Below are 16,937 nucleotides of genomic sequence, written 5' to 3'. Positions count from 1 at the left end.
CTACCAGCCAAAAAATACGAACTTTTTATCAAAGACAAAGCGTTACATTTCTCAAGTCTCATACTTGGAAGATTTAACTTTGAAACTTAGTTTTGTCCTAAATTAGACAATACTTATTCATATTTTATCAATGCATAATATATTGCGCATGCACAATATCAATGCCCTAATATAAATGGAGCATTATAAATAAACAATTTCCCTGTAGGCTCTTTTATTCTTTTAGGTAGGGCAAACCACAGTTACTAAGAATGCGTGCACAGATTATATATTGATGCCTTTCCTTCCAAGATGTGTATTCAATTATGCAAACTGGTAGGAGGTGCTCTGTAATATGCTGGCACAGTTGCTGGGAAAAACATTTGCCTAATTCCTTCAGCCTTGATAATGGGGAAAATTATACCTGACGCACCCTGAAATGTCAAGAGCAAAATCGTAAATTTATTGCACCCTTAACTAATAATTTGCAAGTAATTCTTGCATGAACACAATATTCACAGACACAATTAGTTAAAAGTTTAATATACATTAAAATAATAAAAACTAATAAAGTCCGTGTCAAAATGATTTGAATATTATCAACATTCATTAATTGTGTAGTAAAACCAGCCACTCATGCAAAGATTATATCTGTTTAACCAAAAGGAAATGGAGAAGTACTCACAGAAATCAATCTAGCTCCGATCCACATTCGTTTTGGAGAAGGAAAAGGTATTAGCAAGCGGCCAACACCATATATAGCCACCGCAAAGAAGTGGAGAACCAAGCTTAATGGACGAGGATTTAGACCAGAAAGTAGAGCTATTGGTCCATCAGAGAAAGCACCACCAAGGCTCAAATAATCAAAACATGCCTGGCGCATTTCCTTACTAGCTGGGTCAGGAGATGCACAAAACACCTTGTATAATGCCCCAGCTAATGTGTTTATTGTAGATGCCACTGGCTGCAAACATAATCAGGCACCAACTATTACATTTTGCTTACACCTTGTATAATGCTTTTAGTATATTGATCTTTAATTTCAACCTTTATCATGAAGATTACAGAGGTGAAACTCCAATTCTGATTGGAGAATAATACCAACAATACCTATGCTCATGGAGCTAAGTTTTGTCCTTTTATATATTTACCTTGCGCAGGGTGTAGAATGATTCAAGATATTTGCAAAGAGCAGAAGCATCATGCAAATCATGCAAAGGTCTAAGAAGATTCCTTAGCAAAACAGTGTCAGACAAAGCCACAGTCATTCCCCCTCCGGTTAAAGGGTGACGCATATTAAAAGCATCTCCCATGAGAAGGGCACCAGGTGTGGGGAAAGGAGATGCAGGCATGCTTCTGTTTGGCATGCTTCTTATGCTTCCTCTGTCAACTGCTGATATAAAAGAAGCACGAAGTTCTTGGGGAACCTGAAAGAATCACACAACTTTCTCATAAACTCGAAGAAATATATAACATCTATTAGGCAAATAAATAAAGAAAATCTAGCTGGAATATGTAAGAATGTTCCTTGCTTGTACCTGAGGAGCTACTACTGTTTTCAAATAATGAGCCATGTCACCGTTACCAAGGGAAGGCAATTTTTGGCCAGGTACATCAACCAAACACCTGATCTCAGTGCTACTGATGGGATAAAACAAAATGGGAGAAGGATCACCCAAGATAACGTGCCCATGGTTTGCATATGGAAGATTGCAGTTCTTCAGGACCAAACCAACAAAATGAGATGGCACCTCAACCTGTATAAACAATTTTATCTGTTAGGTTATACCGATGAAAAACCTAAGATTTTGTCGTTTCAGAAAAAAAATTGTTTTCATTTTTAATTATAAACTGTTAATTTATTTTTATTTTATTTCTTATTTTTAATTACTTGTACAAGAAATTTCGAAAACAGAAAAAGTTACTTATACAAATCTTTAAAAAAAGTCACAATAAAAAACAAAATTGTAATTAAAAATAAAAATAAAAATAAAAAATATTTTCTGAAATCAAGGAGTCCCTTAGAATAATTACCTTTGGGTTGCAAAGAGAACGTCTCAAATTGGAAAAACAACCATCACATACAATGGTCAGGGGAGCCTTTGCTGTGAGTTCTTGTCCACTCTTGGATTTGTAGTGTACTCCTTTGACGATTCCATTTTCTTCCAGTAGAGATGTGACAGTTCCTTGTTCTAATTTTACACTGCATAAAATTGGGAACAATGTTAAGAATATGTAAGGAAGAAAAGGCTTCAACATAGAATATTGAAAAAAAAAAGGTAGTAAAAAGTTATACTTTGGAAGAGATGAAGCCTTCTCTCGCATTCTCTGTATGAAACGGCCATTGTGAAAGCTTCGTCCAGACACATCAGAGTGAAATTTTTCCAAGGGATAAGAGAGCTTGGTATTTTTCCCATCCTTATAAAGAGCATAGCCAAAAACTTGCTGAGCATCAATTTCATCCACACAATCTACAACAACTCACAATGTTCAGCAGTTAAGAGCCTCGAATTTTACCAGCAGAGGCAGAGGAATTCACATCTAACATTAGTTACTTCAATTATCACACAAATCTTCCATCGATCTACTTTGTTACATACATGTGTCATATTATATGCCACGTTTCTTGCTTACCTTCAAGACCCAATTCAATTAACTTGAGATAACCCCCAGGCTGTAGCAATTCACCCACAATCCTGTCTGGTTCAGTCAGGTCCCTTTCAATAACATGCACTCTTCTCCCATCCTGAAACATGAACCATGGAGCAATATCATCTATCTTTTCAGAACAATTAATCCCCTACGTAAATTCTGTTAGGCCATCTCAAAATTACCAAGAGCTTATAGATAACTACAATTCTGGATTATGATTGTTTAAGTACCTTGTCGTGACCCTAGTTCGGTTGGTCTAAGACCAGATTCTATGAAACATATAAGACTACAACTATATCTTCGCATTTATATACAATTTCATTCAGAATAAAGTACACTACTTTCTTCCAACCTCTTGAAACATCCTGCAATCAAACATGATTTTTAACATTATTATATATTGTTGTTTTCCTTATTTTACCTCAATATCAGTTTCTGATAAGTACAAGGTATACCCTATATGAAAGCTATTATCCCAAGAACACAAAATAACATCACAGGAAGGAAAAGGCTTATTATACCTTCCCAAGAGTGTAAGCAAGGGCTGCGCCAGCAACCCCAGCACCAACAATGATGATATCGGCATTTTCTGAGATATCTTCATGGTGTTTTCGATTTTCTGAAGTCCTTAGAATACTACCATTACTTTCTGCATGTACTGAATCTGGGGCCTTCTTCTTTGATGCAGAACCGTATAGAACAAACACAAGCACCAAACTAGAAGCTATTATCCCTCCCAGAATATACTCATAATCCATCTCCAAAAATAAATTTGAGAAATAAAGGGAAAAAAAAATCAACGAGAAGGATATATGAAGATGAATGAAAACCAAAGTAGTCCTCTCCCGTTTTACGTGTGAACTTTTTCTGTGTTAGCTTCTCAACTAAAAGCCAAGCCAACTCTCTCTTATTAATTTTTATAGGGGCTACCTGTAGAACATATTTGCCTTTTTTCCCTTTGTAATCCCTGTGACTATCTCATAAATATTTCTTTTTATCAAAGATAATCTTATTCCAATTATAATCTCGCACTTGATGAGATATTAATTCATTCTTGTAAACTAAAAAGTAAAAAATGGTACTTCTCTTTTCAACAAGTTAATCATGATATAATTATAATACAGTAATAGCTTCTTCTTTTTTAATTGACAGTGTAAATATTTTCTTTTATTAGCAATCATGGAGGGAGATATATATTATTAAAATGTTATTTTATGATAGTTACATTAAATTTAATATCTAAAATACATTCTAAATCAATAATATAAAATATTATATTAAAATTAAAATCTTTAATTGATATTTTCTTTATTATTTTATAATAAATAAATAAATAGTTCATAAAACTAATAAACAATAATTATATGTTATAAACTTAAAATGTATTCTAAAAATACTTATAATAAAAATGATCAAATTAATAATTCAAACTTAAGACTTTATTTAAAAGTTATAAGAAAGAAAAATGGATAAGAGATAAGAGAAGAAAAGAGAATAAAAAAAATATAGATTATAAAAAGTTTGATCTGCCGTTTAGAAACTCTTAAATATATATTATCACTTATCATCAAACAAAATTTCTCCCTCTTTCTTTAAAATTAATTCTTAAATAAAACTTAAATGTATAAATAGAGTCCAATTTATATAAATAATTAATGAACATTTTATTGTTATAAATATCGCAATAAATAATATAAAAAAATTAAACAATTAATATATATATAATTAAGTATTTTTTTAGTTTATATTCTTTATACCGTAAAATCTTATTCAAGTCAAATAAAAGTATTATAGGTAAAAAGAATTTTCTGCAAATATTTAATAAAAATAAATCTTTATTTTTTACATTTAAAAAATAGTGATAAGTGTTTTTTATTAAAAAAAAAAAAAAGTACTAACAATATCGGTGTTTTTTTGTTCGCTTTCACTTCGATTTTCACGTCGATGGGGCTGGATGTAATGCAGCAATTATAATTGCAGTCCCACTATTTGTAGCTGTGCGTCTCACAACTAAATGTTGATTGAGTGATGCTTAGCCGGGCCCAATCTGGTGGTAGGTAGATAATTAATTCAAACGCCCTTATACCCAAAATAATTGATTTTATAAGATAGGTACACTGCGCCGTGATTTTTCTGTTTTTTCTTATTGAATAAGATAATGATATATAAACATTTTTTCATTATACAAATTTAAATTATCTTTGTATACTTTTTTTCCTTTTGTTCTCAATATTTTAAACTTTATTCTTGACATATATGATAGGCTTTATGATTAATTAATCTAATTTGTGGATCTTGCCGACCCTACTTTTAATTAAAAGCATAAGTTAGGCAACATTATATACATTATCTATAATATTTATAATATAAAAGACTTTGTAAAAAAATAATAAAAATTGATCTGAAAAGCGGCCCGATATCATTTAAATAAAATTTTTAATTTGAGTTTTTGTATATGTAAAAAATTTTAAGTAGTAGATTCACCTACCACATTTAAGTATGGATAAAAAAAGACTATTTAAAAATAAAAAATTGTTAGATATAAAAACTAAAAATTATTTAGCAACCTTAAATATTACTTATTTATTTATGTAAAACAATGGCTTACGCTTTGTTAAACGTAAGGAGGATATGTATACTAGACTTTGCTTCACGATGTGTTAGCCGGTGGAGAACCCAGAAGTAAGAAAGACTTTAGTGAATAAATTAAGTAACAAATTATGAAAGTAGACTTAAGTCACAATTTTAACTTAGAACTTAAAGGCAATAAATCAATTGGTCTTTCCATTATTTGATATATGCTTTTAAAGTATTTAACATGAGATATCACTCGTTTTTTAATTAAAATAAAGAAGGAGAATTTTAAATGTTTAGATGAGAGGAGAAAAAGGAAAAAGAAAAAATGATTTTTTCAACTAGACTCGCAAGAAAATTTTTTAAAATAGAGAAAAGTAAAAAAAAAAAAAACAAAAAAGGAGAGGGGAGTGAGGGAGGACCCTTGAGTTTTTGTTAGTAAAAAAAAATTGTATAATTAAAATTTTAAAAGCATTTAATTTTTGTTAAACATATTATGATAACAAATTTAAAAATACATTATTTTATTTTTATAATTTTTAATAAAATTTTCTTATTCATCCAAATAAGTAAAAATAATAATATTATATTTTAACTTATTTAAATAAAAAATAAATTCATTTTGTTCACGTAAAAATTCAACAATCAACTTAATTTTTATTTAAACAAATTTATATTTGTTTAAGCAGTAATAGAATCTCTTTCATTCTCCCTAACTCATCCCTTTTTTTCCTATAAAATAATTTTTTTTATAAGAATAAAAACTAAAAATTGTGATATATTTTAAAATTAAAAATATAATTATACTTAAATGATTTTTAACTGGCTATTATTTTTATGTTTTTGATAAGAATGTAAAATAATAAAAACATGAACACAATTAAAAAAATAATATTATTTAATATTTTCTTAAACTTAGAACAAATAAATAAGTATATATTTTTTTATTTTTTATCTAATTTAATCAGAATCGAATCTGGGTCATGCACATAGATGTGGTGGGTGAGTCTATTATTAGAAATTTTTTTACATATATAAAAATTTAAACTTAAAACTTTATGATACCAAATCATTTGCCATTCAGACTAATTTTGTTAATAATAAAAATATTTTTAATAAATAGATAAAAAGGCAGAAATATAATCATCATTATTATAATTTAAAAATAAATAAGTAAGTAAGTAATTTTAACAGAAAGAAAAATAATTAATATTATATATAATATGTATAATAATAATAATAATAATAATAAATTACATCTAAACTAATTATTGTATCAACAGTTGAGATTTCTCTAAATAAGTTCCTCAAGTAGTCAAATCAATGACTGGAAAATTAAAATCATTTATATATTGATTCGATAATATTAATAATCTCACTAAACCCTAAAATTTATATAGCAAGATTGAAAATTCGGGATCTGTTTTGGGCTTTGGCCCTACAAAAGTGCCAAAATGTGACGGATGCATGCTTTGGCAGGGACGTGGTTTAGTGAGAGAAGCTGCATGCATGTGAATATGCCAAGCTGACAGATGGCATCAAAGCTCGCCGCCATCAATCCTAGCGGCGTAACATTAATATTTTTACAAAAATATTACCTGCTTAAAATTAAGTTTAAGGAATAATATTAACAAATTTTTATTCAAAATATGTTTATTATATTTCTATAATTTTAAGATAATAAATTTATTTCAAATTTTTTTTTAATATTTAAAGTTAATCTTAAAATTTAATGTTAATAATATTATATTTTCATTAATAACTTTTAATATTTCAGCAAAAAAAAATTAATAACTTTTAATGTGTGTCTAAATATACATTAAAAATTATAGATATTTTTTAAAAATAAAATATTTATTAGTTAAAAATTATAAAGATATTTAATGTATATTTTTTATGACAGTTTAAAATATTTAAATGACATATTTAATATTTATTAACACACTTTTAAACACATATTTTAAAATATTTTATTAGTTATTTTTACATCATTTTATTAAATAAATAATAAATAAAAATATAAATACATTTGATATTTTAAAAAATTATTCAATTATATTTTAAATTTTTAAATTTTTATTTTATATGTGATTCTATTTTTTAATTGCTCATGTTTTATTTTTTAATTTTTTATTTGTTCATATATATATATATATATATATATTATTATAAATTTATAATAAAATAAATATGAATAAATACATATTCACACTAAATATTAAACTTGACTATTATAATGAGAGATTGGGAGAGGTTATACTGAACGTGTGGTGCCTTCTCTGCCTTGGACATCTTGCCAGCTGAATTCATAAATATCATGATCCTGTAGGAAACAAAATTATAAGTTTTTCTAAAATATTATTGATATTATTTCTTAATTTAATTTTTTTTAAAAATTATATTTAAAATATTATTTTAAAAATAAAATATTAATTAATAAATAATGCTACATATATATTAAAAAATATTTTTTGAATTAATTTAGAGTGAATTAATTTCAAGTTTAAGGAATTGCATAAAATATTTTAAATAATTTAAATTTATGATTTAAACTCTTTTTTTTTACTTTAAATTTATATTCTTTGAAAGTTTTTTTCTTTTTTATTTGAACTTGTATTATTTTTTAAATTTTTTAATGGCACAGATTTTTATTTTGCTTGACTCATTTTGTTAATTTTAGATCTTTTTAAAACCATATCATATTAGATCTTGAATATAAATTTAATCCATGTTTAAGGAAAGAGTTGACTTCAACTTGAGGTGATTTATTATTTTTAAACACACATCTTTAGACTTTAGATGATGAAATGAGAAGAATAAATTAGTTAAAATAAATACATAAATAATATATAAATAAAAATATAAACACCATAAATACAAAAATAAAAAGTATGTTTTATTTAAATAAATATAAATATAAATATAAATGTATATTTATTTATTTAAATATATATATAAACAACAGAAATAAATATTATAAAACATTGATATTGATTTAAAAGCTGATTTTAAATTAAATATTTAATTGTATTATATTATTATTAATATAATTAAAATTTTGTATTTATTTTATGTTATTAAATAATTTATTTTATTTTTCAAACAATTAAAATGAAAAATATACAGTCTTTTGTCCCTTTCCACGCTAGTTAGAAGGCGAACTTCCTTTAACCTGTAAATACCACTCCTAAACTTCATTCTCTTTTATATTTTTAGTCACTTAAATAATAAAAATACGATATTTTTCTTATTTATTGTTTTCACCGGACCAAACATTATAATGTGTAAAAGATAAATATTTTGTAATATTGTAGGAGTGTAATTATATCGATCACGATCCAATCAAAAACTGGTTATATATTCCATTACTATTTTCTCTCTTCATCTTTTTCTTAGCTTCTAATTAACAATTTAGAGACTAAACATGTATAACTTAATTCTTTAAGAAATGATCATTTATTTTAATTATTAACTGCCATACAATTCTTTTCATCGCTCGTGAACAATTCACATTAACCAATACAATTATATTATTTAAATTATTACAATATACCTCAAAATAAAAATGGACTCTTCTCCGTACGTACACAAAAGTATTTCTTTCACCTGCTTTTCGCTAACTTACAAGCTGTTGAATTCTTGAATGAGTATGGTTGGTGAAAAAAAAATATTTAATTAATAAATAATGCTAACAACGTTCAAGAAATTGCGCATAAAATTATTCTTACTACTACTCCAAACTAGTCGGCTAGCATGAATTTAAAATGAAACAAATTATTAAAGTTAAATTTAAACACTCAATAATTTTATTAAAATATACTTTTATTATATTAAAGTTACAGAATATAATAAACATTTCTTAATAAAATTTAGTTTTTTAATGATTAAACTCGACCATAAAAATAGAGTTTAACAATTTTCAATCGTAAAACACATGAATTTCCTTTCAATATTAATAATTCACTATGTTTTTTATGTTAGATTTTATTTCTTTATATCAAATTATTATTTTTTTATGTTAGATTTTATTTCATTATACTAAATTATTATTCTCATTAATTTTAAATTATGTGATTTCACAATAATATATAGTTCTCATACAATTAAGAGTTTAGAGAGCACTGATATAAATTTATTATTTTTTTATATTACATCCTTTTGATAGTGTTGAGCGCTTTGTAGTTTTTTTTTTTAACTCTTTCTTCCTTTTTTAGATCGTGAAATATAATAATTGTATATTAGAGAATATCGTAACTTTTTATTTGATAACTACTCTTTTATTTTAAATGAAAGAAGAAAGGAAAGTTTCTTTATAATTATATTGATAATTATAACTTCAATGACTATATTTTATATTTAACCACCATAACATTAAATTATTAATTAGAACATATTATAAGTTACTTAGGCCAATATATAGATTATTAAAGTAATTCAACAATCTCCTACTTGACCTATGTGATAACTTAAAGATTCAACAAAATGTGAGTACACATATCATTGAAATAATCAAGTCATCATCTTTAATTCAATTGAGTGAATTAGATCATGGTGGTCACAAATCATCATGCAACATTATTCCTTCCAAGTATCACAGAACTAACTCAAATCAAATAACTTTAATTAGTCACACTGCAACTTTGATGAGTTTTTAACACCCAAACTATTATCAACTTAAACTATAGATACATAACATAATTCATATAACAAGTGAGCAAGCAGAAATAATATTTTTATTGAATTCTCGAAATATCTACAATAATATGAGCAAAACAATTTATATATATATGTGTGTGTGTAAATTACACAATCATGGTAACAAGGACTTGTCTGAAATGTCAATTCTTCTAACATAGCTAGTAAACATTTTAGAGGGCAATCATTTAGTTAGCAGATCCGTTATCATCAGATCAGTACCAATATGCTTCATAAATACTTTCTATTTTTTGCATTTCTTCTTTCACTGATAAGTATTTTTAAGTCCATATATGCTTTGCTCCTTTTGAGTACTTATTATTCTTAGAGAAGAAGACAACTACAAAATTATCACAGTACATTCTTAGCAACTTTTTACTACTGTCAACAATATCAAGTCCTAAGACAAAGTTTCGCAGGCATAAAGCATGAATAATGACATCAAAGCATGTCACAAATTTTGCTTCCATGGTAGACGTAACAATGATGAACTCATTTTTGCTCGTACATGAAATTACACCTCCAGCTAATAAGAAAATGTAGCCAAGGTCGATTTCCTCGAGTCTATATACCGAGCATAGTTTGAATTCGAGTAGCCAACCACTTCTAGGTGACCAGATCTCCTATAAGTAAGCATGTAATCTTTAATGTCTTATAAATATCTAAGGACTTTCTCTGCAACCTTACCGTGGTCCATTTCAGGATTACTTTGATATCTGCCTAACATTGCAACAGCAAAACCGATATCCGTTTGAGTGCATATTTGAGCATACATTAAACTCCTGACCACTAATGCATAGGAAATAAATTTCATTGCTTTCCTTTCCAACTCATTCTTGAGACATTGCATTTCATTAAACTTGTCTCTATTTTGAATTAAAATCACTCCTAATGAGCACTTTTCCATTTTGAATCTCTTTATAACTTTGTTAATGTAGCCTTTTTGAGACAATTTCAGTAACTCTTATGATCTATTAGGAATATTTATATTCCAATCACATAGAGGCCTCACTCATATCTTTCATCTTCTTAGAGAAAAACTCCTTTACATCATATAACATCCTAACATCATTAGTAGCAAAAAGAATGTCATCAACATATAGGACTAAAATGATGAACTTGCTCCCACTAACCTTCATGTAGATACACTAGTCAATAGTGTTCTCTACAACACCATATGATGTAATAGTATCATTGAACTTAAGTTATCATTGTCTAGAAGCATGTTTCAACCAATATATTTATTTCTTTAACTTACACACCAAACTTTCTTTTCTTGTGGTCAAGAAACCATCTGGTTAATCTATGTAAACTTTTTCTTCCAAGTCACCATTCAAAAAAGTGATCTTTACATCTATTTTTTTACATCCATTTTCTAAGTCATAATGAGCCACCACAGTCATAACAATTCTTAAAGAGTCTTTCTTTGAAACTAGAAAGAAAGTCTCTTTGTAGTTTATACTATTCTTTTGAGTGTACCCTTTAACAACAAGTCTAACCTTGTATCTCTCAACATTACCTTTTGAATCACATGAATCACGTTTGGTCTTAAAGACCCATTTGCAACTGACTTGTTTTGAACTTTCAGGTAACTTGACTACATCCCACACCTTATTGTCACTCATTGTTTTTAATTCTTCTTTCATGACATTCAACTACTTTTCAGAATTGTTACATTCCATGACTTGCTTAAATGAGACTAGATCTTCATCAATACTCAAGTCACATTTATACTCAAATGAGTAAACCACATAATCATTTAAAATAACAGGTCTTTTTCACCTAGCAGGTCTTTTCTGCCTTTCAGATCTCCTTAATGTTATCTCTTGTAATTCACCTTTCTTTTGCTTATTTGTGACCTATGCATTGTCAGCTAATTCATCCTCTATATGATGTTCTTGTGGGTTTAGAACATTAACATGTTGCATCTGCATGTTATGCGACTGTGATACAAAAAGAGGGACAACAACTTGAGAAGAGATGCCAACTATAAGAATTTTTACATGTGTCTCTTTAATTTTCACCTTTCGTGTTTCATCACTCCAAGTAAACTGACCATTTTCAATGAACCTTGCATTTTCAAACTCAATTATTCTTATATTATCATTAAGATAGTAGAATTTGTATCCCTTTAATTTCTCAAGATAGCCGATAAAATAACTACGAATGGTTCTAGCATGAAGCTTTTTTTTTCATGTGGATTATACACTCTTATTTCTGCTAGACAACCCCAAACATGAAGATATCTTAAATTAGATTTCTTTTCTATCCATAGTTTATAAAGAGTTTTTTGAACTGCTTTACTAGAAACTCTGTTAAACAGATACACAACGATTTTTAAGGCATACATACACAAAGACATAGGTATAGAACTGTAACTAAATATACTCCTAAATATTTTCATGATAGTATAATTTTGCCTTTCAGCCACACCTTTTTATTGTGGTGCATCAGGCATAGTATTTTGTGCATATATGTCTCAACTCTCTAGAAATTTTGCAAAACTGTGGGTTTTGAAAGTGCATTATCTCTTGAAATGATTGAGGCACTTATTTGTGCTTAAAACTGGTTAAACCCTTCTCTTTATCAATTTAAACACCTTGATGTTGGTGAAGATTTAGAGATTTCTAAAAGAGTCATACCAGGTGATTATTTCTTATATTTTTTTTATTTTATACAATTTTTTGTTTCTAATTACCTCTTTTTCATGCAATGAAACCTATAAATTCAAGATGAGTCATTAATGTTGGTGGACTTGAATCTACAAGTTCACTATCTCAACCTTTGATCATTGGTTGGAATACTTGATATAATTTTTTGAGTTATTTTCTGAATTTAGTTTCTCATTTAATGAAGTAACTATATATTGTGTATTTATAAATTTTATTTTATATTTATAGGTTTGGAAGTCTGTATTTTTTGGATATTTATAGACATAATATGTTGGAATATCAACTAATTATATATTTTGTGAGTTATTTCTAAGTTTAATTTTTTATTTTAATGTATTATTGACATATGCAAATTTAATTTTGGCTATCTTATGTGTTCAATTGTGGGCTATTATTGTATTAGGATGAAATACCTAATTGATACAATTTGTGTTATTTTCTAAATTTATTTTTCTCATTTAATGGAATAATTAGACATTATGTGTTTATAAATTTTATTGTATACTTACAGGTTTGAAGATATGTATTTTTTGGATATTTACAGACATGACATGTTAGAATATCAACTAATGATATATTTTGTGAGTTATTTCTGAATTTAATATTCTATTTTAATGTATTATTTATATATGCAAATTTAATTTGATTGGCTTATGTGTGTAGTTGTGGGGTAACACAACTTTTTGACTTTGGCATCAACACCTCCTACTTGACTATTTTTAGGTAATTTATAAGTTATAGTAATTAAAATTGCATAATTTTTCATATTTTCAATTATTATTATTTTTTTAGTGTCATATGTACATTTATTCTGTGAAAGTTATTTTGAGTGGCTATTATGTGGCGTAATAATAATAGGACTTGTATTACTGGAAGTTCAATAAAAGTTTCTATTATTTTTTTTATCTCATTTCTTTATACAAAGTTAAAAATTTGCTTCTTATTATGATGTTAGTGATAATGATAGTATGTTAACAATGCATGAAAATTAAGGAGATAGTTTAATTATGTAAATGAAATTGATGGCTTAAATATTAGAATAGTGACTTTTGTTATATCATTTATGTTGATGGTTTGATAATTTTGTTTATAGTAGGTCTTGTGCAATTGGTTAAGAGTTTAAAAAATGTCTCACTTGCAATTTTCACATAAAACAAGAGGTATAAAAATTAGTTCAAATTTATCTTTTTAAAGAATTTTTAATTTTTTTCTTCATATAAATGTTAATTTACTAATATTTTGCATTCTTTTACCGGGTTTGGTTACTAGTTTCTAACTCAATGCTCACTACAGAATTATCAAAAGACATGTTTTACAATTTTTGCTTAAAGTTGGAGGAAGCAAACTTATTTTAATTTATTTTTTTTAAGTTATTTCTTTTATTTTATTGATCTCATGATTATCAAGTATCTATTGTTAGACAATGAACATATTATTTGTTTTAATTAATTAGCTCATATAGTTAATTATTTATTAATACTCACATAAAGTTGTAATTTTATAAATACAATTTTTGAATATTTTTTTTTATTTGGACTCACGAGACATATATATATATATATATATATATATATTAAAATTTTTAATTAAATTTGAGTAGAGTAAATAACTATTTTTAATTAAAAGCCTAAGTGTTTCCAGTAAAAAATGACAATTTGTAAACAAATAATCCAAAGAGCAATCTGGAGATTAGAGTTAGGTCTTCTTAGATTTAAGTGTGTTGTTTAACGTAATGCTCATATTGACATTGTAAAATAGAGTATTAAATAAGAATAGTAAGCAACAATTATGTGAAATTGATTAAACGTAGAAATTTTACATAAAACGTACAAAACAAGCACTAAATTGTAGAAACAAAAACAAAAACAAACAAACAAAAGAAACTGAAATTAAAATGCAGAAATGTAAAGGTGCAGAATGTAAACGTACGACTCCTAGCAATAACAAGCAACAAATGTATGTCTCCTTATAGCTGGTGTCTGGCACAGTGTAAGTTTTTAGTGTGCAGAGAATTCTAGGTGCAGTATCTGGGTGCAAAAAGTTATCCTCTGAAAAGTGAAGTTTTAGGGTATTTATAGGCAGGAGGACCACCACTGTTCTCTCTCTTTTACGGGCATTTTCTAGTAATTGCATTCAACTATTGTCCATTATTTATAATTGACTTTGATTGTGTTGTCAATTTTTTTTTAATAACTGTTATCGCCCACGATCTTGTTTCGTGTTGTTAAACCATCATCCTATGGTAACTACTGATAACCATTGATAACTGCTACTAACTGTTTCTGAACTTTGTAATAGCTCTTGAGTCCTTCCATGTCTCTTATAGACTTAGAATAATTTTACCCTCAATTTCTATTTTTTGACTAAATCTGGGGAATTTGAGAGCCCTTTTTGGTCTTGTGGACTTAGAATATTTTATCTGTTTTTTTGAGCAATTCTGAAGGAAATTTGAGCTCAACCGGGTTTGTGAACTTGGACTATTTCCTGTCAGTCTTATTTTTTGAGCAACTTTGAGTGTCAAGAACTTGAAAACTCCTTGAAAAACCTCTAATTTTGTGGACTTAGAATGTTTTTTGAGCAGTTTTGAGTGTAAGGGACTTGGAAATTCTTCAAAACTACCTAAAAAAATCTCCAATTTTGTGGAGTTAGAATAATTTCTTGTCAGTCCTATTTTTTGATCAGTTTTAGCTATTTTCAGTCTAGCGATTAAAAGAAAATCCTCAAATACAGCTTAGAAATGTCTTTAATTTTGTGGACTTAGTTAAATTTTCTACTACTCTCCTGTCTTTCTACTACTCTCCTATCTTTCGAGTTGTTTTTGGATGTCAGGAATTTCAAAACTCTCTAAAACTCCTCGGAAGGCCTCCTATCTTGTGAACTTAGAATTTTGAAGGCTCTTTTTTATGATTCTTCAAAAATTGCAATTTTCAGCATAAAAGACATTTATCTAGATTCTCAAAATTTCTTGAAAAATATATTTTTTTAATATAGTTTTATAACAGAAAATTTTCTTTACCACAAATACTAAGATATAAAAAAAAAAATTCTTTATTTTTTTTACAATATTTGTTTTTATAAAAAATAAAAATCACCCTAAATATTTAAATAAAAAAATAAACAACCCATAAAAATTCACCGCTTTCTTTTTAACTCACCGGAATCAACCTAATAAATTTATAACTGCTTTTGAACTAAAATATTTTTATACTTAATTTAATCGGTTCTGAACTTCCTAACAACCCACCCGTTACCCCCTCCTGATTAACGGAACCTGCCACGAGGGCACCATTCTCTGCAAGTGTTGGTGCCCTTCAAAGTCCCAATAGAATGGTGCCCTTCAAAGTCCCAATGCGTCTCGGTCATTTCCATCTCTTCATCATTAATCTTTGACATCCATTTCGCAGTTGGAAGCGAAATCAGAGGGATGGTGGGGTCGTGTAATAGTTGTAGGAGCAAAGACCAAGATTGTGAAATTTTTACGAATTAAAAATGTTAATTAACATCATTGAGTGGAAGTTGACAAGAGAGCATACCTATATGTGTACATTTATTTGTTTTAATTTAGAAAGAGTTATTAATTCTATCCGAGTTGAATACGACTGGTGTGATAACAACGTTTTTCCTTTTCAGGATTGAATTCACGATATATAGTGGCTGCAATGTTTTTCAAGAAAATAACCTGTGTTGGATTCGGTGGAGAACGCAAAATTATAATCTGCATGAGGAGTTTGACATTACAGTAGCGTTTACTTTTTTCTAGACAAATTTTTATTTGACAACTTTTTAGTTTTATTTTAAAAAATAAATTAAGAAAAAAATGTGAATAGAACTAATCATTCCTTTAACTGTACCAGTGCCGACAATTCACAGGCAATTCAGCGGTCAACACGTGCGGAGTTGTCAGTTACCATTGCATAATCTACACGTGCCAGATCATAACCACATTATGTAGTGTAATGTTTCAATTTAGTTACTTTAAAAGGAATAGTATTTTTTTCAAAAGTTTTTTTTATAAAATTAATAAAAAACAATTATTTTTTAAATAAGCCAATTATACACACATATATAATCATGACCTTTTCCTTAAATAATATTAATTTTTTATGGTAGATAAAATTTTCATCACACAATTTTAGTGGCTATGGACTAACGAGAATCAATTTTTTTAGAAGCACACCAAAATTGTGTCAATTTTGACGTAAGATGAGTAGCTGCCAACTAACTTCATTGATGCGTATATTAATTGAATATGAAGGGAGTAGCTGAAAATTTAAAGCTGAATTAGGTTTCGGACAAATAGCTTTATGCGGAAATTAAAATGCAAGTGTGGTGGAAAGTAATTTAAATATAATTTTTAATAATATA

General features: G+C 27.3%; 1 protein-coding gene across 2 annotated transcripts; it reads right to left on the bottom strand.

Moving 5' to 3' along the window:
* LOC113848935 (squalene monooxygenase-like) lies at positions 1–3,517 on the bottom strand. Of its 2 annotated transcripts, none has more exons than XM_027478371.1 (8): positions 3,153–3,517; positions 2,614–2,725; positions 2,276–2,450; positions 2,014–2,182; positions 1,518–1,736; positions 1,131–1,406; positions 665–943; positions 1–413 (listed from the first exon to the last, which is right to left on the bottom strand). In XM_027478371.1, exons 1-8 carry the CDS (start codon positions 3,387–3,389, stop codon positions 300–302), a joined length of 1,581 nt encoding a protein of 526 aa, XP_027334172.1. In that variant the 5' UTR covers positions 3,390–3,517; the 3' UTR covers positions 1–299. The 2 variants fall into 2 exon arrangements, with proteins under 2 accessions (XP_027334172.1, XP_027334181.1); XM_027478380.1 differs by lacking the exon at positions 3,153–3,517 and adding an exon at positions 3,053–3,093.
* Positions 3,518–16,937: the final 13,420 nt, after the last annotated feature.

Source organism: Abrus precatorius, unplaced genomic scaffold (assembly GCF_003935025.1).
Source record: "Abrus precatorius isolate BTA unplaced genomic scaffold, Abrus_2018 Scaffold10, whole genome shotgun sequence".
Taxonomy (NCBI): domain Eukaryota; kingdom Viridiplantae; phylum Streptophyta; class Magnoliopsida; order Fabales; family Fabaceae; genus Abrus; species Abrus precatorius.
This window is presented reverse-complemented; position numbering and strand designations above follow the sequence as displayed.